At 42.2% G+C, this 26381-nt stretch overlaps 1 protein-coding gene across 5 annotated transcripts in view; it reads left to right on the top strand.

Annotated features, from left to right (window-relative positions):
- LOC148028087 (U-box domain-containing protein 35-like) overlaps window positions 1–26381 on the top strand; it is a 115529-nt gene that overhangs the window by 24995 nt on the left and 64153 nt on the right. The window contains exons 2-7 of one of the 5 annotated variants that reach the window (XM_087689776.1): window positions 4933–5057; window positions 5306–5427; window positions 5617–5726; window positions 21719–22084; window positions 22226–22356; window positions 22450–22545. In XM_087689776.1, coding sequence (XP_087545902.1) covers window positions 4933–5057; window positions 5306–5427; window positions 5617–5726; window positions 21719–22084; window positions 22226–22356; window positions 22450–22545 — 950 coding nt within the window. Of the gene's footprint in view, window positions 1–4932; window positions 5071–5305; window positions 5428–5616; window positions 5727–21718; window positions 22357–22449; window positions 22546–26381 lie in introns of those variants that run through there. The other 4 variants (XM_087689773.1, XM_087689774.1, XM_087689777.1 and 1 more) reach the window with 4 other exon arrangements.

The raw sequence follows: 26381 nt of genomic DNA, 5'->3' as shown, positions 1-26381 counted from the left end.
GTCGCTCCCTGTAATGATAAGATCATCTACATACAGAATAAGTAAAACACAAAGAGAACCCACAACCCGAAAGTAGAGGTTGGGATCATGATCGGAGCGTTGAAAACCACTCTGTAGAAAGAAGCGGTCAATCCTTTGGTACCAAGCACGAGGAGCCTGCTTCAGGTCATAAAGAGCCTTCCGCAGCCTGTAGACATGATCCTCCTTCCCCTGCACAAGAAAACCAGGAGGCTGTGAAACATAGATCTCCTCCTCAAGGACGCCATTTAGAAAGGCTGACTTGACGTCCATCTGATAAACAGGCCAACGGTAGTGAGCTGCAAGAGCCAAAATAACTCGAATGGTAGACATTCGAGCTGTAGGAGCAAAAGTCTCGAAGTAGTCCAATCCTGCTCGTTGTGCAAAACCCTTGGCAACAAGCCTAGCCTTATGCTTGTCCAAGGAGCCATCTGCAAGATACTTGGTCTTAAAGACCCATTTCACACCTATCACCTTCTGTTTCTTGGGACGTGGTACAAGCTCCCAAGTATGGTTCCGCTCGATGGAATCGAGCTCTGTCTGCATAGCTTGTCTCCAAATATCCTGTGCAAGAGCCTCCTCCACAGTGGAAGGCTCGGAATCTTGAAGAATCTGAGACATATGAGCATAGTTTACACATAGTGAACTATCCCGTTGAGCCTGTAAGCGGGTTGATCTGCGTGGACCTGTAGAAGAAACATGAAAGTGAGTAACACCTGAATCCTGCATGAGCCGGCGATACCATAAAGGAATCCTAAGAGACTCCTGCTGCTGCGAGGGAGACCGAGTAGGCTCCGGAACCTGCAAAGCACCTGCGTCTGAGAGGGATTCCCCCTCACCAAGTGAGGGTAGATCCTCCTCATCTGAAGAAGGCTCCCCATCTGTTGGCTGTGGATCCCGAGAAGACTCCTGAGGGGAGGCGAAAGGGGTGGAAGAACTCGTAGAAGAAGGAGGCACATCCGCCAAAGGGGGAGGGGAAGCCGTAGTAGAAGGAGGAATGAGAGGGGGAGGAAGCAATGACGAAGGAGGGGTGCTAAGGGGTATCCTAGAAGGAAGAGAAGGTAGAGAAGGTGGGGGGTGGTCCGTCGTTGTCGAAGAAGCACTTGTAAGAGAACCATCAATCGGATCCTCGGAGGCCGAAGCCTCATCAAAGATCACATCCCTGCTCACCTCAATCTTCCGTGTCGTCGGGTCGTAGAGCCGATATCCCTTCGTGGTCGTGCTATAGCCCACGAAGATAAGCTGTCTCGACTTAGAGTCGAGCTTCGTCTTCCTCTTCTTTTTGTCCACATGGACAAAAGCATCGCACCCAAAGATGCGAAAGTGGGACACGGAAGGCTTCTTTCCAAAGAAAGCTTCATAAGGAGTCATGTCCTGTAAAGCCGAAGTGGGAGAGCGGTTGCGAATATGCACCGTTGTAGCCACCGCCTCACCCCAAAGGAAATGAGGAAGACTCCTATGCTCCAGTATAGATCGGGCCATCTCCACCATGGTCCGATTCGCACGCTCCACCACACCATTCTCTGATGGTGTGTTCGGATGGGAATACTCCACCCGAATGCCGTGATCCCTGCAAAACTGAGAGAAAAGGTGAGAAGTGAACTCGCCACCGTGATCAGCTCGAACGCCACGAACTTTGGAAGTTGCTTGGGTCTCCACAAACACCTTCCACTCGCAGAAACGGGAGTACGCCTCGTTCTTGTACTCCAAGAAATAAGACCACACATAATGACTGACGTCGTCCACAATCAGCATCAAATACTTGGCCTTCCCAAGGGAGGCTGTGCCCATAGGTCTGCAAAGGTCGGTGTGAACCAACTCAAGCGGAGAAGTAGCCCTCCTAGAGGCAACCTGAGGGTGAGGCTGCCGATGCTGCTTGCCCCTCAAGCAGCTAAGGCACAAAGTGTGAAGAGGAGGGAAATCGGGAAGTCCCTCCACTATCTTCCGCCGAGAAGCCCGCTGAATAGAGTCAAGGTCCAAATGACCATACCGAGCATCACCTATAGAAGTATCCTCCACTGTGATGGCATCCTGGGTAAAAATGACTCGGGTACCTAGCTGAGTAAGACCATGCACAGACAATAGGTTAAAGCTCAAATTAGGTACATAGAGAACTTTGGCGGAAGAAGACCGCCTGTCAAAAAACATAGGTAGAGTGCCCACGCCTTGAACAAGAACTGTACAATTGTCACCAATGGTGACAGTGCGCCCTCTGGAACGAAGATCCTGAAGCCAATCCTGTCTGAAGGTCATATGTGAAGATGCGCCGCTATCCACGAGCCAAGGCTGCTCCTGAGTGGTAGAAGCTAGGGCTGTATCCTCCTCAACAAAGACATGCACAAATGCAGACTCTGTTGTGGTTGGGGCCATATCCTCGGACGATATCCTCGGACGATATCATCGCCATATCCTCGGACGATATCACACGACCAAGAGAGGCTAGCTCGCCTCGCATGTCCTCCATCTTCGTGATGTGCTCCTTCATGGAAGAAGAATCATTAAGACTGAGCATCCACAACTTCTTCTCCAAGGAAATCTTGTGGGCAAACATCTTGTGCTGATACAAAGACGCAAGCTTTTGCCACACTTCCGCCGCGGTCTTTAACCTGTGAACATGTACAAGAACCGAATCATGTAAACTCATAAAAAGAAAGGAACGGGCTCGAGAGTTGAGCCTATCCCACAAGGCTGCACGGTCCATAGAGGCTCCATCTGAGGAGTCCACGGGGGACGGTCGATGGGTGAAGAAACAAGCTCCCATAGGTCGAATGTATCGAGGATGCACTCCACCTTGCACGACCAGAGGGAGTAGTTGGAACCATCCAACGTATCTTCCTTCGGAAAGGAAGGGAGAATCGGCACCTGAATAGAGGGAATCAAGGAAGGCATCCGCACATCGGAAGTTGTCTTCACGGAAGTCACCTTCATGGTAGATGGAACCCTCTGAGATGCATGGACTGAAGAGGGACGAGTGCGAGGAGTTTCCTCCTGACGGCGAAACTCCTGATAATCCCGCCTCTGCTCAAAGGAATGATGAGAAAGGAGCTCATCCTTTGAGTCGTCAAAGCCTGAAAACTGGTAAGACATCTTCCAATCTGCAAAATACCAAACACCAAAGAAAACTGTGCCGAAGCCGAAGTAGGACCAGCAGTCTGGTCACCAACCACCAAAACGCAGGCTGTTATAGCCCACAAACACCTGGAGCTGCAAAACGCAAGGGTATCTGATGAAGATCACCAAAACAGAAGCCACCAGCACCAAAACGCAGCCTGGGAGAGGGTCGCCAGCAGGAGATGAGCTGCCAGGAGTGGAAACGACCAACAGATCTGCAAAACGCAGCTTGATGATGTGTCGCCCAGCTGAAGGAGAGGCCGCTTGATGGTAAACGCAAGCAGGAGGGGTCGTTTGATGACGTGGCAGCCTCTAGAGGAGTCGTCTGCAGCAAACGCAAGAAGAATGGCCACCTGGAGGGGCCGCCTGGGCAGTTGGAGAAGAGGCGACAGCAGCAGAAGAGGGGTGAGGTATCTCTCCACAAGGTTAGGTCCTCAGTGCTCTCAGTCAGGCTCTGATACCATGTGAGAGTGCGCAACGGAAGAACACGAACACAGAGGAAGAGAGAGAGAGAAAGCAGAAAATGAAGGAAGAAAATCTGCACTGACTGGAATGAAATGCTGAATACACCAGAGTGGACTGATCAGTCCCTGCACGCAGCCCGGAGCGTCAGTGAGGGCACCAGATCAGGCTGGAAGCAATGGCAGCACCAATGCCGGAGTGGGAGAGGAGGGAGTGTGTGCTGAATCTGCAGAAGAGCGTGTAAGAATGACTGGGGGGGGCTGCTATAAATAGCCCCAAACCAGCAAAACTGGCCAACCTGGCTGAATCTGGCCGACCTGCCCAAATATGGGCCGACTGCACACAAAAAGGCCCATTTTGGGCTGAGTGCCACCCGAGAAGGGAATGCAAACTAAATCAGCAAACACAAAACTGACAGAGCTCCTCTGTCTCCTGCCAGACTCTGACAGGAGCTCACAACCAGGAGATGACAGACTGAGAATGAAATAGAGCAGGCTAACATAAACAACTCGAAAAGGGGGAACAGAACCTAAAGATTTCTTGTGAGGATCACTTGAATGTGTTGAGATGATTTTTGGCACTTTCGCAGAACCTGAAACTGTGCGTGATGGTTTGCTATCACTTTCTTATAAGTTGATCTCCCTTTTTTAATCCTTTCTTTCATATAGAAAGTATCCTTTATTTTGTCTGGACTTTGAGAGAGAAAAAACATAGTGGTTCAACAGCTGAAATCTCTGTGCGTAATTGTTGCTAAATGTAAGCTTGAAAATAAGGATCCATGAGTTTACAAAAGCTAAATAGTATCTAAAGCTTCAGGAGGTCCAAGTCCTGAGATATGACAGACGGAAGCTAAATAGTGTCTAAAGCTTCAGGTCCAAGTCCTGAGATATGACAGACAAATGTCCGAAAGTAGCATGTGGGACTTTAGTGTTTGATGCTCTACAAATCACGTGAGATCTATAAACAGTCATCAACACCACTAGGAATGGCTGAAAGGTTTGGCGGGCTGCAGTATATGATAGCAACTTCTATCAGGGATTTATTGGATATTGCATGTTTTATTTCAGTAGCTTACTAGTTTGTGGACGAGAATACTACGCACCAGATATAGAAAATTGGAGATTTAAAGGAGCTGGTCTTTAGCAGCACTAGTCCTTAGGGTAAAATATGAGTGCTCAATGCTCGCCTGTAATAATCTGCCAATCTTATGCTTGTAGACTCAAAAGGATCAAAAGTTTCTATCATGCTTGCTTTCTTCCAAGAAGCTTTACTACTCAGTTGCTTTAAGATGCTTGGAACATGTTACCTAAATCTCAATTGTCTTTGGTACTTTTGTTCAAGCAGTGGGAAATTTTGTCCCGACAGAGGAAGTGAGCTCAGATATAGTGGCTGCGTACATCAGGGATGTTCAGGCAAAAACAGATCAAGATCTATTAGGTCACCTTCAGCTGTGCAATACATGGAAGGTAGTTTATTGCGGTAAAGCAAACTGACTTATTAACTTCAAGTATTGTGCACTATTGGTCAAATGCGAAGTGTTTTTGATTGTGGCCTGAGGCTTTTATGTTAATAACATTATGCATGGCAACAGCCATTTTATATGTGGAATGTTCAAATAGCTGCTCTTCAACTATGTGCTTCCTGTGCAGTGTGTAGCAGTAACCCTGGTCGCGGTCTTGGTTCTCTGATCATCCCATGTGGTATTTAATTCCAGGTGCAGCCAGATGTTGTCATTGTGGAAAGTGACATGATTGCAGAAGCACTTGTAGATCAAGTTTCCAAATTAGGAATCAAGACATTAATCATAGGGACCTCAACATCAAATGCTATTATGCGGTATGGGTGCATGTCTAAGTCAGAAGGAGATGCTACAGCATGATGTATTGCATCTTTTTTTGAATGATGTCCTATTTCAAAATGAACACATGCTACATTTATATTGACTTTTCTAGATGGAGAAGAAAATTTTGCTGCGAAGGAGACATGGAGATGCTAGGTCTTAATCCCCATTAATGGCTTTTGCAGGAAATTTAAGAGTTCCAGTGTACCACTGTACGTAACAAGGTGCGCTTCAGACTCATGTACAGTGCTTATTGTGTGCAAGGGCAAGCTTGTTTCTGCCAGAGAAGGAAAAGGTAATGTCCTACCTTCATCTATTCCCAGTGCTGATATTGACTTGATGCATCTGGAGTGCAATACAAATGGTGAGAACAAAACCAGAGGAGATTTACTTTATTTGATGAGAGGGTACCTTGATCAATGAGTTTCCATGTTGTTGCATTCTCCACCCAACCATAACCTCTTTTTATGCTCAAGCCTGCTTTTGACACCTGTCCGTATGCTTGTCCATAATAGGCTTGAACATCTCTAGTGGTCTTTTGCCATTCCGTAGTATGAGTGTCTGTCTATGGTCAATACAGACATGGGTTGTCTGGATCACACACTCTCTCCATTAACACTACATTGTCCATATGTGCTGTATCCATGTCAATCATATTTGCTGCCATATATGTGATAGACCTAGTTGGCATTGATAATTAGTCCACATTTAATAAGTATGTTATAAATCTGTCTGTTGATCAGCCCAAACATACCATAGGTCTTAAAGCTAAGCTTGCTATACCAAATGCCTATAAGGTGGTGGTTGCTTTTATTCAATTGATGTTCCTACCTGTGGCTTGTCCTAGAGAGTAGGGGGTATGACTCAACAGGAAATTGTTTAGAGGATTGTTTTCTGTGTAAATTCAGACCAGATCACTTGAAATGGTCTAGTTGAAGGTCATGGAGATGTTAGGCATCATCCTTGATGTTTAGCAGGGATCGTTTTTGCCACTGCATATGTCGCCACTTAGACATAATTCTTGGTTCTAAGGGTGTGTGCCTAGAGAAATTTGCAAGTCTTCTTTGGATAGTTTGAGGGTCTGTTTTCCAAGGGATCATCTATCCAAACTCATACTATAATGACCCAATGATCATAGAATAGAGATGGTTCCAAGAGCTGAGCAGCTAGTAACCCTCAAAGTTTCTTGCTGCGCTAAAAAAGGATGTCATTGAGCCATCCACACTTAAATTGGTTTGTTAGCAAGAGCTCTTTGATGTCATAACAAATAATGCTAGCAACTTAGTCATTGGTGTATTGGTTAAGCAAAAGGGCCAAATAGGCATCAACTTGCAAGTAAACTTAGCTAAAGGTAATCATTGAGTCTATGATAAGACTTGCTAGCAATGATCCATGCCTTGAAGTAGTGGAAGCTCTTTCTTAATGGGAGGGAAGGATATGATATCAAGATGAATCTTTGGGCACTCACATGGCGATAGGCATCCCCTAATGCAGATGTAGTGATGCTAGGCATGGTTGAGTTATTTCTTCTAGCATTTGGATGCGTGATTAAGTATCAATGTGCCCTACAAGCTGAGAAGTCATGTCTATTGAAGTGGACATGGATTTCCAAGCTTTGATGGGCTATAAGGTCTGTGTCCTACTCGCACTACCCCAGGATTAGAAGCTAGATGGTGACAACTTTAGCATATGAAAGGTTTTGATAGAGGCCATTTGTAGAGATGATGACTAAGAAGATCGACTGTTTGATGGTCAAGGACCCCCATTCTCTTTCTACGTCTAAGAAAGCTGACTTGGCGAAGGCCGAGATGCATTGGGATAATTTGAATGCTCACATCCATTCTCTCATGTTTCTCTCATGCACATTGATAGTCATTGCTCATGTGAAGCATATGACAAGTGCTAGACAAATATGGCTGCATTGGGAGTGGCTATACAATTGGGTGACACCCATGAAATGGGTGTCCTTGGAGGTGTGGATATAAACTCTTGACCTAGCAAAATGTGGATCAATAAAAGATCACATCAATAAGCTACAACAGAAGTGTAGCAAGAGATTCTTTAAGGCGAGGAAGATGATCTACTTTGGAGACATGGTTGTGAATCTTCTAGAACAGCCATGTGGATTTTGCTCTTTGATCACCTTTGGGAGGGCTGACACCATCACATTGGAGGAATTGCTGCCCATGGTCATTGGTGTTGGATTAGGGTGATTGGTTCAAGTTGTATTCTCCTTGTTGAGAAACCCTTCACCCTTCACTCTTCACCCTTCACTTGGAGTTTGTGTTTTTGCATATCTACGTTTTGCGTTTAGGGTTTGCAGGCCCAAAAAGGGGCGCCACCCTAGACTAACTGTGCTTATTTATAGGCCACTCTCTCATTCATTCCTTACGGTTGATTTATTCAGTCTGTCACCTCTTCTCTCTAGCCTCTCCATTGCCCTCACACCCCTTCAAGAGGACATTGTGGTTTGTGGTCCGTGGCTGTCTTCATCATCTTCCTTGTGCTACGACACCCTTGTTCCCTTGTATCACAATCATTCCATTTATCAGAGTTTCTTCTCTCTTCTCTTCTCTTCTCTTCTCAGTGTTTACCGAGTTCACTCCGTGTTTCTCCTTGCAAACCCTATTGTCTTGTTGGTACATCATCTTTTGACATGGTATCAGAGCTGGATCTGCTCAAACAGTGGCAAAGATCCTCCATCCCAGTGATGGCAAAGACCGGTGGCAAGTTTGGCATCCACTTCTCTTCTTCTTTCGTTGCATCAAAATCTCGTTTTTGCAGGTTTCAGGTGTTTTCAGCTTGCTGCCTACATCCCTTTCACGGAGGACATCACAGTCTTAGCTGTCCCTTGCAGTCACCTACAGTCTAGCACCTGTTTCCAGCCTTTTAGCGGCGGCAGTTTGCAGCTCTTTATAGTAGAGCGACTGTTGCTGATCACTCTCCATTCAAAAAATAGTCTCGTTTTTGCAGATTTCAAGTATTTTAGCTTAATGCCCACACCCCGGACACGCGGAGGACAGTGCGGTCCAAGCTTGCCGTTGCTGTCTACAATAGTTTGGTACCTGTTTCCAGCCTATCACACACTGTTCGGAGCTGATTTTAGCATGCTGACTGCTACTGTTGGTTTTTCCTACGTTTTTAGTCTTTTTCTCTCCTCACCTGCGTTTTTCTACTGGTTGCAATCTCTTACTACTGGTAGTATCCACCTTCCACTGATAGCTCACTTCTAGCCCTTCCACTGCCCTCTCACCCCTTGCGGCGGACATTGCGGTTCGTGCTTCACACTGCCCTCACACCCCTTGAGGTGGATGTTGCAGTTTGTGGTTCATGGCTGACCTCTTCCACCTCTTCCTTCTTCAGCAAGGCACAATGGTATCCATGGCTTCTTTTAATAGATAACCAGACTACTGGGTGCTCCTATTGTGGCATCACCGGATATACCACCGATGCTTGCCGACTTCGACCTTTGCTCCCCACCCCTCCGGAGTATATGCATCTTCCACCACATACTCCTTGTGCCACCTCTCCTTTCTAGGCCACAAAGATCGTTCTGCATCGACTATTAGAGTACTATGCTCAAGGCATTAAGATGCATTCAATGCACACTAAGTCCTTTTGAGCACATGGAGGATCGATTGGTGCTACGACCTCTTGGAGGTCATCGCAATGCCAGCGGCAGACTACTCCTACCTATTTTCATTCCTTATGGTTGATTCATTCAGTCCGGTCACCTCTTCTCTTTAGCCTCTCCACTGCCCTCACACCCCTTTAGGAGGACATTATGGTTCGTGGTCCGTGGCTGCCTTCATCATCTTCCTTGTGCTACAACACCCTTATTCCCTTGTATCACAATCATTCCATTCATCAAAGTTTCTTCTCTCTTCTCTTCTCTTCTTAGCGTTTACCGAGTTCACTCCGTGTTCCTCCCCGTAAACCCTACTGTCTTGTTGGTACATCATCTTTTGACACTTCCCCCAAGGAAACTCAGGTTTTGGCATGTCAAACAAAAACGCAAAGAGGAAGGGCAAGGAAAAGGATCGCAAATCCAAGAAGGATGTTACTTGCCACAAGTGTGGCAAGTCGTGCCATTTGAAGGAGAATATCTTGGACAAGGACAAGGACAACAAAGAGCCATCCAAGAAGGATTCTGATTCATCAGGAGCAACGATCACTCCATCATTTGCATTTCTACATCTAGAGGTTTTGGAGTCATCACTCTCCAAGGATGCTACATTGATGGTTCCTTTGGCTTGGGAATGGATCATGGATAGTGGCACTTCCCTCTACATGACTCCCTCCAAGATGGGATTTTGCATTTGTGTTTGATGCAAGGAAATGTCTACATCGATGATACTTACTCAGTACTTGTTTGTGGCATAGGAGAGATTGAGATCATCCTAGATGGACATAGAAATGCCTTCGCATCGAAGGTGCTTTATGTGCTAGGTCTGTTAGAGTGCAGCGATGTGGAAGTGTATGACCGGGTTGAAAGAAAGAAGTGAACATGGAGAGGAGAGAGACAATAGAATGCTGAAGACTGCAAAGAATGAATGTTGAATATAGAAGGCAGTAGAGTGCAGCGATGTGGAAGTGTATGACCGGGTTGAAAGAAAGAAGTGAACATGGAGAGGAGAGAGACAATAGAATGCTGAAGACTGCAAAGAATGAATGTTGAATATAGAAGGCAGTATGTACGATGGGCTGCAGAAGTATATACAGCCCAAGATCTTTCTCACGCTGTACAGACAAAAGATGAAAATGATTGGGGACAGGTCTTCTATAAATAGCAAGAAAATAATAAAATAATGCAGCAGGATGGCCAGTCTAAAATTGGTCGACTGCAGCAAAACTAGTCCAGCTGGCTGCAATAAATGTGCAGCCTGCTGTTGACTGCCGTGTGGCACTGCTGTATGCCTATTCGACCTGCCCGTTGTTGTGTGGCTTTGAAGGGAGACATTAACATACGAATATGACTTAGTTGAAGTGACCAGATAGGTGGTAGATTACAATGTCCATCATATATGCATGTGGGAAGAGGACAGAGACTGGAAGAAATTGTGTGAACCTGCCTGCATGAAGTCCAGGGTAGCAGTTGTGTGGTGCAAAGCAAGAACTCAATGTAAATTGCTGCAAATTTTGGGGAGTTCTCTTGCTGTTGAACATTGTTTTGCTTTGCATATGGCATGCATGCTTTTATGCTGAATATGGTAGAGTTTTGGGGCCTGTTTTTGGGCTGAAGATTGAGCATACTTTAGGGCTGTACTGGACATGATCAGGGCTGATCTCTGAAGACTGAGAATAGGGTACTTAGGGCTGAATTACAGCGGGCACTGCTGTCCTGAATCCTACTGTTGTTATGCATCTTTTGATATCTTGAATTAAGGGAGGGTGTGGGCTGAATCTGCAGATATACTTCAAGGCTGAACAAGGCTGCTTTGTGGACTGTTATAAATTGAGGAAAACAAGAGCTAGAAGTAGGCCTATTGCTGTCATGAATCTACTTCTGTGTATTCATTGCTATCAAGAGGCATGTATGGCCTGCTTGTAAAGAAATGCTTGTCTACAGAATACAAACACAATCGTATGACAAATGCACAAACTGATAAAGAAACATAGTTAGGGTTAGGGTCAACATAGAGACAATGATCACAGAAGATAATGAGATTGAATAACAAATGAATAAATACAATGCTCAATGCAGCAAACATACTATGCAAGATGAAAATAGACCTCTGAACTCCTCTCAAGGACTGGGGCAGAGAGTATGTGTAGAAGAGCGTGTCCTATTTTGATGGATCCTGAAACATATTAGACAGCCTCCAGATGTGTCTGATAGCAGCGAACAGAGCCTGTGGCAGTTGGATCAATGAGACAGACAGCCAATAGAGTGAGCAAAATCTACAACCACAAATTAGGCTGACAATGTGGCAGCTGTATGGATGGGCTGATCAGCAAAACACAGATTTTTAGGAGTTGAGTGGGTGGCACCGGGGAGTGCAAAAGGCAATAGTTTTGCTGACATCAGCATGTGGCAGAGCAGAGAAGATTGTACGGCAGCTCCAAGTGATTAGTAGATAGCAAACGTAGGCTCTGATAGTCTCTGGCAGTAGTTGCTTGGATGGACAGCAGTTTGGAATGTTGGTAAACAGTCCTGAACAACAAAAGGTTGGAAAATAGGGGACAAATGGTAGACAACAATGGTGGATAGCTTCGGGTGAGATATCTTTCATGTATAGGGTGTCGACAGCAATGAGAAGGAACTTGCTAGTTGCCTGCAGAAATGAGATTGAGGTTGAATGGCGGGCAACCTAAATAGGTTTAATTCGTTAACTAAGCATGTTTTGGGGCTATTTTAAAGAAATTAATGCGTTTTTAGCTCAACACCCCCTCTTAGGCTTAAAATTGGAACTAGAAAGGGATAGTACTAGCCCAAGCCCATATCTTTTTCTTTTCCCCAAGGTGTCCCATCCCAAAGTAGCCACTGCTGCTACAGATTCATTCGTTACCTGGACATGCATTGGCAGTTTATTGGTGAACGATTAGTACTCCCCAGCATAGTTATGCATTTCCTATTTTGAGATTAGACAATTCCATGCAGTTGCCGGGTTATTTCCCCTGTTTAGGGTCACCCAAGTGAGGGGCAGGGGTCTAAGTCTTCTGTTTTGGTTGCATGCCTCTTGCCTTTGATCGACACTCCTCAAAATGGCCAGCCTTTTGACAATGTTCGCAATACTAGTTTTACTTTGGTACATTTTACCATCTACATTTTCTCACCAGGGGTGATCTATAGGGTCCCTGCCCTCTCTGGTGGCTGTCTACTCTGCCACAAACCAGTGTAATCTGCAGGATCATTGGGAGCTGACCTATTACTATCTGCATTTTTGCACCAGGGCCGTTTCCTCACTACAAGACGGCTGCCATACAAGCTAGAAGACCTGAGTACAGGTGGATAGAACTCATTTTTTTTGCTCTGTTTAATACTGGGGTGGTTCTTTCTGACCAGGGCGACTTTCTCCATGTGCTGGCCAGCCTGAGACAAGTGTTCTCCCTATCTCTTCTTGGCTGGACATCTGGATTCTGTGGTTATTAAAGATTACTACATCAGTGGGTACTCTAATCACTCCTGTATCTTCCAACAGGCTGTATCATCCTCTATCATAGTTGGACTCCCATGTGTGGCTATGCAAATTTTCCACGTGGGGAAAGCTGTTTCAGACATGGGGTATGGAAATTATAACATACTTGACTTTGTTTGTCTAAAAGGTGGAGTGGGACAGATTTACTAGGCGTGGGGTATGGAAAAAATAGGAGTGGGAAATTCGGGGGGTATCACACTTGCCCTGCCCCACATTAGTGAAAAAGCAAGGAAAAGTGATGTTTTATGTTGACAACCACATTCTGGGAAAATATGTTGGCTGTTGCAGCATGCTTTTTGATAGGTGGCAGATTTCAGCTCTCTCCCTGCTTGTGGCACATACTCTGGTGGACTTTGCCAGCCTTCAACCTTGGAACTTGGAGTGTAAAGGTTTAGCAGCAGTAAACCTCTCTGAATTTTTGGAAAGCTCTCTCTCTCTCTCTCTCAGTTTTATCTCATGTTTTCCTTCTACTGTTCATTGCTGTTCAGAACTCAATTACATCACAATTTCTTTTCCAGAGCTCCTCGTTCCACTCTTTCTCCCTTTTTCTCATCTCGTGTCTGAAAATTCTGAAAATTTTTCACAATTTTGTGTTCACTGCTGTTCAGAACTTAATTACAGCAGTAAACAATCAAATTTCTCTCCCAGACCTGTCCTTTTCTCTCTCTCTTTTTCCCATCTTGTGTCTGAAAATTCGGAATTTTTTTCACTGTTCAGTGTTCACTGCTGTTCAAACCTTAATTACAGTAGTAGACAATCAATCTCTTCTGCAGTTCAGACTTCAACAGCAGTAAGGCTTTAGTCTTTTCTTGGTCCTTTTGATGTAGTACTTGCTATGGTCTATCTACTTTTGCCTTGACTCTTGAGGCTTGGTATTGGTAGTTATTGGGTCTTAACTCACAAGTCATTATTACTTTTTGAATGTTGAGACTGTGTGTTTTCATGAAACATGTGAAGTTTGAAGTTTGAACAATGACTAATGTGTATAATCTTTTATTTTTTATGTTTTTAAAGATAAAATTAGGGCCATGTATGGTTCATACTCCAATCATACTTTTGTACTCCTATGCGTATGCCGTATGGAAACATATGGGAAAAACTATGCGTTGTGTATTTTTGCCTTCAGCAACCCAACCCCTTTTTCGCATGGCATTGTGTGTTCATTTCGGCATTAGATACTTCTCATCTACCTTGCTTATGTCCATCTACCTTGCTTATGTCAGTCTTCTTTTGTATTACAACCCAATGAACCTTGATTTACTTCGAGGACACCTCTTTGTGGTTGCTTTTCATCCTAGTAGTGGCATCTTCGAAGGATATCAATGGACAATGTGTATGCTTTGGGGAATTGTGTGGTTTGAGACGATTGAAACCAACCACCATCCTATCACTCTTTCTATCTACATTCTTCCGAGGTCTCTAGTCCCCAATTGGCATTGATGGTATCTTGTGCAGGTGCCTATTCTCCCCTCTCTACCTTCATCTGAGAAGCTTGATGGGATGAACTACCCTCTATGATTAGTGTGTATAAAAACTTGACTACTTTTGCGATGCAAGAAACCATACCTTTACACACATCCTAGCAATTTGGAGAAAGGGATGGCCAAAGTGTATTGCATTGGAAGCTCATGCTATAAGGGAGATCATGGATAACTTAGATCTTCATGACTCCAACGGCCACCAAAGATGTGGACCGAGCGCTTCCATGCTAAAAGGGAGATCATGGTATTTCTAATGCCATGGATCCAAATTGGAAGGCTATGGCTCATGCAAATTCCTCGTTGGTAGATGCTTCCCACTACAGATAGTTGGTTGGATTGTTGATATGGCTTTTGAATGCTTGGATTGATTTGTACTTCCTAGTTGATTTGCTTGCAGGCTTTATGAGTGAATCTAAGAAGGTTCATTGGCATGCTGCATTAAGGATATTGCGATTCCTAAGGGGGACCCCCGACCTTGGCCTATTTTATCCAACCAATGCAGATGGTTCATTGGGCTGGAGATGTTGATCAACGGAGATAAACTACAGTTATTGTCTTCTTCTAGATACAAGTGCAATTTTTCGGAGTAGCAAGAGGCAACCGTCAATTGCCCTATCATATACAATGGGTGAATATCAAGCAATTCGCACTACCACTTGTGAGACCATATTGGTAAACATGTCATATGTCACTGACGAGAGATCTGAGAGAAGTGTCACAACTAGGTCCTCTGAAGATATATTCATACCAAGGGATGCAAGTGCATCTTGAAGCTTCTCCATCCTATGGATGTGATCCCTCATCATAGAGGAATCTACAACCGAAAGCTGTTGTAGCTTCAACTCAAGAGATAATCGATGCACAAATGTTTGGATCTGGTAGAAAGATGCTAATCTTTTCCAAACCTATATGGTGGTGTAGATACAACTTACATGCATGAGCACAGAATCCGCACAACTCAAAAAGAGAAAAGAGTGGGCTCCAACATTTAACTGATCCCATAAAGTTGCGGAGTCCAAAGTCACACCATCGTGGGGATCCATGGTAGGTTAGGGTATAGGGACAATAATAAAATCTCAAAGGTCATTGGTGTCAAGGAGGCACTTAATTCAAACTAATCATAGAGGAATCTACAATAGAAAGTTGTCGTAGCTTCAACTCAAGAGATAATTGATTTGCATGACCTAGGAAGAAGTGAAGAAGCTCCAAATTTGCCATCTAAAACTTCTCATGGAGGGCTTCCTTAGTCTACTTGACCATTTGGGCATGGTCACTTGTTAAGTTGAGATTGTCCACATAGAGCATAAACACCACATGCCCTCTAGTAGACATGTGGATGTACAAACTTGGATTAGATGTAAATCTTCGATACCCTAACCCGTCTCGAACGAATGAGTCTATTTTCTCATTCCAAGCATAACAAGCTTGTTTGAGGCCATAAAGGGCCTTCTTTAACCTGTATATCTTACTATTTGAGGGAAAAAATTCAAGAGGTTGCTCTATACAGATCTCTTTCTTTTAAGTCGCCATTCAAGAATGCAAACTTGACATCCGATTGGTAAATTGGCCATCTCCTATGGTTAGCAGGAGCTAAAACCATCGGAATGGTGGCCATACAAGCTGTGGGTGGAAGAGTTTTATGGAAATCAATACCTAGCCTTTGCGCAAAACCCTTGGCAACCAATCGTGCCTTGTGCTTGTTAAGTGTGCCATCACTAAGGTACTTGGTCTTAAAGACCCACTTAACTCCAGTCACCTTGCGATGAGTGGGCTGAGGCACAAGATACCAAGTGCCATTCCATTCGATAGACTCCAACTCTTGCTCCATGGCCTTTCACCAATTTACTAATGTTGGCTCCCTATTCTACATGACGTGAGTCATTAAACCATGGTTAGTACAAACAAGCTTGGTGGAATGTGCTTGGTTCCTCCAAGATTGCCTCGGGCCATCCTACAAAGTATATCACGAACCCAACAAGGAGAAGGCGGATGCTTCCCTTGTGGCTTTGCAGACTTTACTGAAACTTTCTTAGATGCCCAACTATCACTTGGATCTCCAAGAATAGGGTGCTACTCACCCCTCCATGCATTGAAAAATTTCATGATAGAAATTTTATGGGTATTCCAATCCAAAACATATGCAAACCATGTTATTACTAAAGGAGAGGCAACGCGAGATCCAAGAACGTTCAAACCATAAGCCTACAAAAAATTTAGTACTATGAAATGAAAGATTTAGCTTATTACCTTGCAGAAGAAACTCTAAGAGTCTCTGTCTCATTGAGTAAAATGCTTCTTAAATACCCACTTTGAGTAATAACTTTGCAAAGGTGTGAATCTAAAGCTCATCACATTTTATTACATCAAATCCTCAATGGCAATTTTGAATACAAATACTAACAAATAAGATGAAAGTTATTATTTATAGGATAAAATATTATTCTCTCTTTCTCACAGGCACACATGTTGAGATGTCGAGCTCTACATGAGCTGGCATCCACTATGTGTCTTGGTGATGTGGGACAATATTATTCACTGGCGTGTTAAGTGACCGATGTGAGGATACACCAGTGATTCTATAGTTGGACTACACCCATGTAGTCCATCCTTGGTTATGGCACATTCATTGTGCCACCTTTTCTTTTCTAGTGGGTTCACACTTAGTGACCGCATGTACATACGTTGTGATACTTTCATATTATTCTTTTATCATGTTGTAGACTTAGTTCTTTTGTGTGAAGAATAAGAAATAAGAAGAATAAGATTTCATCCCTATTCCTCTGTGTTCTCAAGTCTCCATTCCTTTTTGTGCATGCGTGCTCTTGGGTGCTTCATCTCTCTCCTCTTTTGTCTTTTTTTATGGTATCAGAGCCGTCCCACGGCTGCACGGAGCTCGATTGAAGATTGAGGTGAAGGCAATAAAACACGAAAGCAAGCAAGCAATGGGTAAGAAGCTCTTCCACCTTGCTCAATTTACCTTGGGCTATAGCCACAAGAGGGTCTTAAGGTTGGCAAGGCTGCAGTCTTTAATTGCAGTGAAACTTGGTGAGTAGGAAGAACGGTGTGTATATTGCAAATTTTTGGCATTTGAGGTCACTTCGACCTCTGTTCTTGACGTGTACGTGGTCATGACAATAATTTTTGGATATACCAGAGTTTTGACTGTGTCTGGACTGCCATTTACAGATTACAAATTTCAAATCTGTAAGGCTTCAAGTGCACAGATTATAAATTTCAAATGTGCAAGGTTTAAGGTGTTTGTTGGTTGGATTTGCATATAGATTGAAGATTGCAATTATTGTTGTTTAGTTAGTGAAAAAGGTTGCATATTAGCTTGCTTGCAGGTTGTAGGTTTTTGAAAGGTATTTTGTTTTGTCAAAATGTCTGACAACTTCAATTAGATTGTCAGCGAAAAGCTTGATAAGAATATTTATCCTATAGGGAAGCTCATGGTTTGTAGATTCAAGTGCCTCCAACCGCATGACTTCTCATGGAGATAGGGGATGATATAGCTCACTCCGTTACTTATGTTGGAAATATTCGTTTGAGTATGCAGGATGGTAAAACTAAGTACTTGGCTGATGTGCTACATACACGAAATATTACAAAAATCTTGGTTTCTGCTGGTTAGATGGTAGAACTGGGATTGCAAGTTTGGTTCACATTTGATGGTTGTTATGTAGAAGATTTAAAAAATGATTATAGGTTTATTGCAAAAGAGAAATGTGTTGGTAGATTGTTTACTCTTGATGTAAGTTTGCCTAAAATGGATGCTGCCATGTTTACACAAGATTCAGGTGTTATGGTTGATATTGAAATTTGGCATAAGAGAATTGGTAATGTGAATGTGTAGCAGCTGAAAGACATGTAGTCCAAACAGATTGTGGATGGCTTGTCTAAGTTTAGAGTTAATTGAATGCACAAAGTATGTGAAGCATGTCAACTCGAAAAGTAAGCAAGACACGTGTTTCCACATAAAAAGCATGTATATGAGAAGCCACTTGAATAGATACATTATGATATATGGAGTTCTATAAAGACTACAACTTTGAGTGGTTCTAGGTATTATGTTTCTTTCATTGATGATCATACTCACGAAGTGTGGGTTTACTTTATGCACAAGAAAAGTAAGATGTTCACTCACTTTACGAGTTACGCAATAAAGTGGATCGTAAAGCAGAAAAATGTGTATTTGTTGGATATTCTCTTGAGTAGAAGGGATATAAATGTTATAACGTCGTTACATGAGCTGAAAGTTAGCAGGGATATTGTTTTCGATGAAATGAGTAGCTAGTATAGTAATGCACAGAATGCAGTTAGGGTTGATGAACATGAGAGTGTGACTGTGCACAAAACAAGTCAGCAGTCATAGACATTGGTGGACCACAATAATCTTCTTTTCATGGTTCTGTTGATAGACCTTGGAGTGGTAGATTGAGGTTACACGTTACTCCACCAAGTACAGCATAGATGTCAAGAAAAGGTAAAGAGAAAGTTGGGGACTCAACTATTGTGATAGATGTATCATCAGGTTTCTTTGATGTTGGTGATTCGCATGGCTTTGAGCAGAGCTTGGGTGAGGAGTTTTGGATTCCATCTACTAAAATACTTGGTGTGCAAAAGACACAAGAGGATGCTAAAGCACATGGTAATGATTCAGGTCCACGCAGGTTAAGTAGAGTGGGAAATCCAATGTAGCGATTGACATATGATAGCTATGTAGCTCATTACTATGCATACATGACTAAGTTTACGGAACCCACTTGTTTTGAGGATGCAGTGGGTAATGAGTATTGGGATCGTGCTATGGATAAAGAAATGATTGCATTTATATATAATGACTTATGGGAGTTGGTGCCCTTACTTGAGGGAAAAAGCTATTGGTTGCAAATGGATTTACAAGATCAAGGATAAGTCAGATGGATCTAGTAAGCACTATAAGGCACGATTGGTTGCGAAAGAGTATGTGCAGACTTATGGTATTGATTATGAGGAGACCTTTGCTTGAGTGGGCTAAAATGACCACTATAAGGGCTGTCATAGCAGTGGCTGTATCAAAAAGTTGAATCATGCCTTTTTGTAGGGAGAGTTGCAAGAGGAAGTTTATGTGGAGTAGACACTTGGTTATGTGAATGAGAATCATCTAGATTATGTATGCAAGCTTCGTAAGGCCTTGTATGGACTGAAGCAAGCAGCTAGGGTATGGCATGACATGATTGCAAAATACCTTATCAACATTGGATTTTGTAGAGCACAAGTTGATCACTCACTCTATGTTTGTGAGAGTGATGCAGGTATTGTGGTCATTACAACATATGTGGATGATTTGATCATAGTGGATTATATTGAGACAAAGATTGATTATATGAAGAGTCTCCTCAAGACTGAATTTGAGATAAAGGATTTGGGAGAGCTGCGCTATTTTCTCGGCATTGAGATAATCAAGACTCCAGAGAGTATATGGTTGTCACAGAGACAATATGCATTGGATATGTTAAAGAAGTATGATATGGCTAATTACAAGTCTATTTCTATACCTTTGGATGTTAATGCTAAGCTTAGTGTACATGGGGGTGACTTGATTGAGGATGCCACTATGTATCAGAAGATTGTGGGTAGTCTTATCTATTTGACAATCACTAGGCCAGACCTAAACTACATGGTTGGTTTGGAGAGTCAGTTCATGCAGCTTCCATGGAAGTCACGTTTGCATGCAGTGTGTCGCACATTGCGCTATGTCAAGTCCACATTGGACTATGCCTTGTTCTATGGTGCAGGTGTACCATTAGACTTGCATGGTTACATAGATATTGGAGCAGCAAGAAACAACCGACAGTTGACTTGTCTAAAATAGAGGCAGAGTATAGAGGTGCTACAATCACAACATATGAGGTAGCTTGGCTACGCAAGCTACTTGGTGATTTGGGGATATACGCAGATAAGAAGGTTATCATCTACTGTGATAGCCTTAGTAGCATTCAATTAGCTAGGAACCTAGTGTATCATGCATGGATTAAACACATAGAGGTCCATTACCATTTAATTCGGGAGTGGGTTCTAGTAGGTGATATTGACTTGGTTTATGTCAGCATAGAGGATCAAGCTGCTGTTGACATTTCCTCTAAGGCCTTAGGAGCTGAGAAGCTTCAATACTCTAGGACTATGCTTGGAGTTCATGAGCTCATGTTGAGCTTGAGGGGGAGTGTTGAGATATTGAGCTCTACATGAGCTGGTATCCACTACGTTCCTTGGTGACATGGCACGATATTATTCATTGGCGTGTTAAGTGACTGATATGAGGATACACTAATGATTCTACAGCTAGTGATTGCGTGTACATACATTGTGGTACTTTCATATTAGTTTTTTGTCATGTTATAGACTTAGTTCTTTTGTGTGAAGAAGAAGAAGATTTCAGCCCTCTCTCTTCGTGTTATCAAGTCTCCATTTCTTTTGTGTGTGTGCACGCTCTTGGGTGCTTCACCTCTCTCCCCTCGTCTGTTTTCAATACACACACATATAGAATTAGAGAGACTAGGTGGCTTGGCTGGCTTTGCCGCACTTTGCACAGTTGGCATCATTGTGAAGCTCGCAAGGGTCTTGACTTTACATGGTTAGCATCATTGTGAAGCTCGTGAGGCTATGCTTTCACATTTTTTTTGAGTAAATGGAAGCAACGTTCCCTTTGCTCATAAGAAGTATAACAAACAACATGCTTCACATGTAGTAAATAGCGTGCTCTGCATGTTATAATTTAGTTTTTTAATCTACTTGAAGCTATAATACAATTTCTTGGATACCAACTATAGGTTCTCTATTAGGCAAACAATTTATATTATTATATTTTTATTTTCATAAAACGTTCAAACTATCTATCCTTTACTAACATTCTACTGGCCTCTTGTTGTGAATTGTACAATGTGCGAAAAGGTATCATTGCAAAGCTAGTTATGCCTTAGGAGCTTCACATTTTTGGGATAGCATTGATTCCTCCCTTTGTTGGCAAAACATGAATTGGGATGCCCCTTGCATCGCACTTCGCATCTATACTTGGGCTAGATGCATAGAGATTTAGCAACTTGAGTTATGATTTAGTTTCTTTGTTGATAGACCTATGTGTGCATAAAGATGTAGATATATCTTTAATCGTGCACAGGCACACACTTGGTATCCATTTATGTATCATTGTTAAGTTTAAAAATCTATTTATCAAAGTATGGAAAACTTAGGCTTAGAACCATTAGGAGAGTTAGTTTTATTTTTTAATGATGCTTGTGTCCATGTGGATCCAGCAATCAGTCCTTCCATGAACTTTATTTATTTGACAAATTTTGGAAGCATTATTGTTGGGGAAAGAAGGAAGAGCTTACATTACACATGATCAAGTCATTATTTTTTCTTTATGAACAGTGTTTTGGAATGCAAATAATTTCCCAGTGCTCTTCCTTTTACCAAATCTGTATCCTCTTGGTGAAAAGAGAACTGGCTGCACTTTGCTGTTGTATGTTTCCAAAGATATTATTTAAACGATGTGCATATAGGATTTTAATGCTAGAGTTTTCATGAGATCCTTTTAGAGTGCTATTATGAGAAGCATAATCTACTAATGAGGAGAACCTTGTGTGTAATACACTGAAGAAGTATAAGTTTCTCTTTTGTACATGCAGATGCCATTTCTAGAACCTTATCTTGTCTAGATGATGCAAACTCTGGAGTAAGAGATGTCAGTCGTGTAAATCATGGAGCCATGCAGCAACGTAATCTCAATGGATTCACACATCAATCTTTGTCAATACAACGAGATAGGGCAACATCTACCATCAACTTCAAGCGTGGTTCTTCTGACCTAAGCAATCTACAAAACCATAGTGGATTGCGTGGGCCGAAAGGGAGCCAAGTGTTGATCTCACCCTTTTGGTCTCCTGATTCTAGTCTGCAAGAAGTACAGCTTTTGAGATCTCAAGAAGATGATTCTGATGCTATTAGACCTGAAGTTGCCATAGGAGGGTGTGGATCACACAGATCTGAAGAAGGTGACCTCATTCTTTCTTCAAGCGATGCAGTTGGTGCTAAAAACCATGATTTAAGGAGCGGAGAGAGGAGAATAAGGCAGATTGAATCAAGTCTGTGCCTAGCAGATCCCATGAAGTTAAACAGCAGTTCTGTTTTTGTAGATGAGGGAACTCAGAACTCTTCTGAAAGTAAGAGAAAGTCCATGGAGGCTGTTCCAATTAGGATCCGTTTGAAGGACAATGATAAAGGCAAACAGATGAATGAGGGTGTGCTGGAAGAAGAAAACTATCATGTGAGGCAAATTCTTTTTAGAGCTGATCAGTTTTTGATACATTGCTAGTTCATTCTGGTATGACTGTTGATAACTGTCTGCTTTGAATGCCAGCCTGAAAATGATCCAAGTAAGTGGAAGCTTGAGCTTGAATTGGCGCAGCAGCGTGCCGTGGTGGCAGAGGAAATGGCTGCTAATGCGTCACGTAAGGTAGTTTGCTTATGCTTTATTAAATATACTCATTATATTTTCAGTGATGCAGTTTTGGCTTTATGCTAGTTATACCAGTTTTGTTCTTTTATGGACCTCCAATAAATAGCTGATGTATTTTGTGAAGATAAATTGGTTGGTTGCTGAAATCCAGTATGGTTGTATGTTGTTGACATGAATCAAGGCGAATGAGTGTAAATGCATTGCAATTTCAGTCAAGGTTGACTGAGAACTAGCAGCGCCATGCTGCTATCGGAAATCATTGTTGAATATATCAAAGTATATATTTTCAGAAGTTAAACAGTGTTGTCTGGCATGTGTAGTCCAGCACTATCATTTTCGCTAATTGCTTTGTTGCTTATTGCACTCTTATAGTTTCCTTTTACCTTATCAGTTTGTGTCTGCAGGATTCATGAAAAAGCAACTGAAAAGAACCATATACTAGGCAGAGGGGTTGTTTATTTCATGTTAATTATGGCCCTGTGATTATGATTTCTGGCTTTTTTGGTGCTACATGAGTAGAGAATGTACAAAGATTGGTTGAACTTTTTATTGAACATCATTAAATACATTTGGTGAATATGGATGCCTTCTAGTGAGTAGGCACGCTTGTTGAGTTAAAAATTCACTACCCACTGATTAGCTGTTAAAAAATTAAAACAGCCCCAAAACTGTAAATTATCAAAGTTTCATTGAATGGGGAGTGTTTCTAGAGAGTTTTTGTCCCACACACAACACCCTATTTGGGAGGATCCTTCTACGTCGATAAATAATCAGGCTGCCCACCATTCAGCCCTATCCTTGTCATGCAGTTAGAGATTCAAGTCAAAAGTAAGTGCAAAAAAGAGTTGAAACAAGACTCAAGACCCAAGAGTATAGTATGAATGATGACTCATCATTCATGAATAATGAAACCAACAAATTTATTATGAGCCAAATTGGCAATCTCATACAATAAGATATACAAAAATGGATTGAGATAAAAGCCATGGCTCAATCCAAATCAAGATGTATGATCAAATGATAAATCCCTAGACTCTTTAAGTGCTCAAATGGCTCTCGGCATTAGAGGTAGAAGCATCCTCGTCACCACTTGAGGAGCCATCACTCTCCTTAACAAAATCACCCTCACTAATGACATTGCCCTCATCATATTCGGGTTCTCTAAGATCTATGTGAGAGGTAGTGATAGGTATATCCTCATGGGCTGAACTAGGAGTGCTTCTTGAGCCACTCACGCACCTCATGTAGCATCTGAGTGTCCCACGAGCATCATGGACAATCGATGTGGAAGCCGAAGTGGAAGCTCTAGCAATAGCGGCAGGAGTGTGATCAACAGCATGGGTTCGGTGTGCACGAGTGCGAGAGATGCTCCCTAAATATTTGCTCCTTCTCTAAGTTCCTATCGTGAGTCACACTTTTAAGTGTGCTAGTGGAGAGCTCGAGCACATCCAAATTCACCTATATATTTAAAGAATGAAAAACTTAGACTAAATAAATCAAACACCTCTAAATATATTATATAGTTTATGAATAAAGTTATGAACTAAAAAGTATAAAAGTATAGTATACTTGTCTTGTCATAGATATTTCGTGCATATCACGTAGTATACGTAAATTGGAGCAATAATAAATTAGTCACACCAATTATCGCATGCTAAGTTTATTACGAATTTTGGGGTACTCAAGAAAATAGGCAGACCAATTCTTCTCATATGCACCCAATGGACAATTCTAAACTATGTGAAGAGAAAATAAGTTTAAACTTTAAACTTGTAAGTTGTAACTAGAATCAAATGAAAAAAAAAAGAGATTTTCAAACTTGTGCAAGAATACATAAGGTCACTCTTTGAAGGTGTGACAGTTGGTAGCTAAATGACTCCCACAAAAAAAGAGGCATTACGAATGGTTTGCACTTTCAACAAATGGTGGATATGAAAGTGGTGCTCCTTTGGTCATTATAATTTATGAGCTCTTGACGGAAGGCACCATGGTGTTCTTTTGCCAAAGTCTTTGAAAGAAAGGTACCATAGTCGGCAAGGACATTGTTATCCATGAAGGGAGAGGGTTTTTTGAAGGTAGAATGCAACAGAGCCGCGAACCCATGAATGGGTCACTTCGTTCACTCCCATCTCTTCTTCATCCAAAAGAAAATATAATCTCTTTTAGGGATGATATCCAAGATGTCTATGAGGATAGAGATTTAGAGGTGAACAAAAGGAGAGTGAGACAATGTGAATTATAAATTCTAAAACTAAAAAGAAACATGAATCATAAAAAAAAAAAACCATGAAGAAGAGGCCTCTCCATCCAAGATGGTCGATGATTGTATTTTCTCTATTGTATGTACTATAAGATAATAGAGGAGGCCAATAGTAACCCCCTCCATGTCGGTCATAGGAAGTATCTTGTAGATGGGAGTGATGGCAATGACAATGCTTCTTATGTCCATCCAAAATTTCTCCTTTAAGCAAACGTGCTGAATGACCTTTGCTTCCACTTGGCTTGATATGGACTCTCCTTTAAGACACTCCTTGAATTCATCCCATAGGACCCTTTTCTGGAGCTTATTGCGAATGTCATAGGGACGCTTGAGGTGAAGTCACATGATCGGAAACCAAGTCTTCGAAGACTTCTTCAACTTCAAGTTCAAGTATGAGTAATAAATTGCAAGATTTCGAATCTTGGAGTTGACAAAGCCAACGATTGTGCAAGCGTCATTTCTCGCCACCCACTCCAACTTACCCATATCTTTCATTAGAAGATCTAGGCAATGTGTTGCATATGGTTGTTGGGGGTAAAGGCGCTTGTGCTTAGCCGCCCATATATTACTATAACGGCAGTATCTGCATACCTGTATATTGCAGGTGGCGAGCGCCCATCATTGTCACTTCATTCTTCATTTTTTTAATGACATTTGAATAAAGGGAAGACTAGTCACACATTGTGACTGTTGGAGTTACCACATCTTATATCTCTTTCTCTCTCTCTCTCTCGCTCTTACTCTTTCCACTATAGCTCTTGCTTTTACTTACGTGCTTCCACTCCGAGCTTACTCCCTTCAACTAGTATCAGAGCCAACCATTCGAGGAGCTTCTTCATTATTTGCTTCAGCCTGGATTTGAAGCTTCAACTCAAGGTTTCATAGTAGTCGTTGTTTCTTTCTTTCAAGGTATGCATTGAGTCTTTTCTTTTTCCGGCTTGTTCGAGCTTGCTTCGCGCTTGTTGAGGAGCTTCCCAAGACTTAGCTGAGCCTTGTTGAGTGCTTATTGAGCTAAGGAGCAGCCATTTTATCCATTTTGAGTGAATAGAGAGCATGCTATAGAAGTGGTGGATAGTTGTGGCAGCTTGACAAAACTTGTATTTTGACCATAGCTTTTAAATTTGATATCAGATTTAGGCATTCTATAGCTAGAAACGAAGAGTACGATGAGAGTTGTAAATGTAGATACTCATAGAGTTGATTCTGTGTGGTTTTTTCTTCTCTGTTTCATAGATAACAGAACTGTTCTGGTTTGGAAAGCAAACAATAAATTCCATAATGCATGTTTGATACTTCGGAGATGCTATTTTGGTGCATGGATAGTATGGTTATGCTTTTGGGATTGATTTGAGCTTGAAATAGCTAAGATTTCATTGCATTTCAATGCTGTAATAACAGGGCAACAAGCATTTATCATTGAAAAGCTTATGCCGAATGCTCATTGATGTTTATGGGATACTCAGTGGATGTACTGCTACTTCTATTATTATGTATACTTCCCAATGCGCTATGACATGCTTTTGAGCTAAGATTTGAGCTCTATTGCATTGATATTGATTGTGGTTACATGTCT

This window comes from Lygodium microphyllum, chromosome 12 (assembly GCF_053477565.2).
Source record: "Lygodium microphyllum isolate KBCC chromosome 12, Lygodium_microphyllum_v1.1.10, whole genome shotgun sequence".
Lineage (NCBI taxonomy): Eukaryota > Viridiplantae > Streptophyta > Polypodiopsida > Schizaeales > Lygodiaceae > Lygodium > Lygodium microphyllum.
Note: the sequence above shows the minus strand (reverse complement) of the source record. Positions and strands in the feature narration are given on the sequence as shown.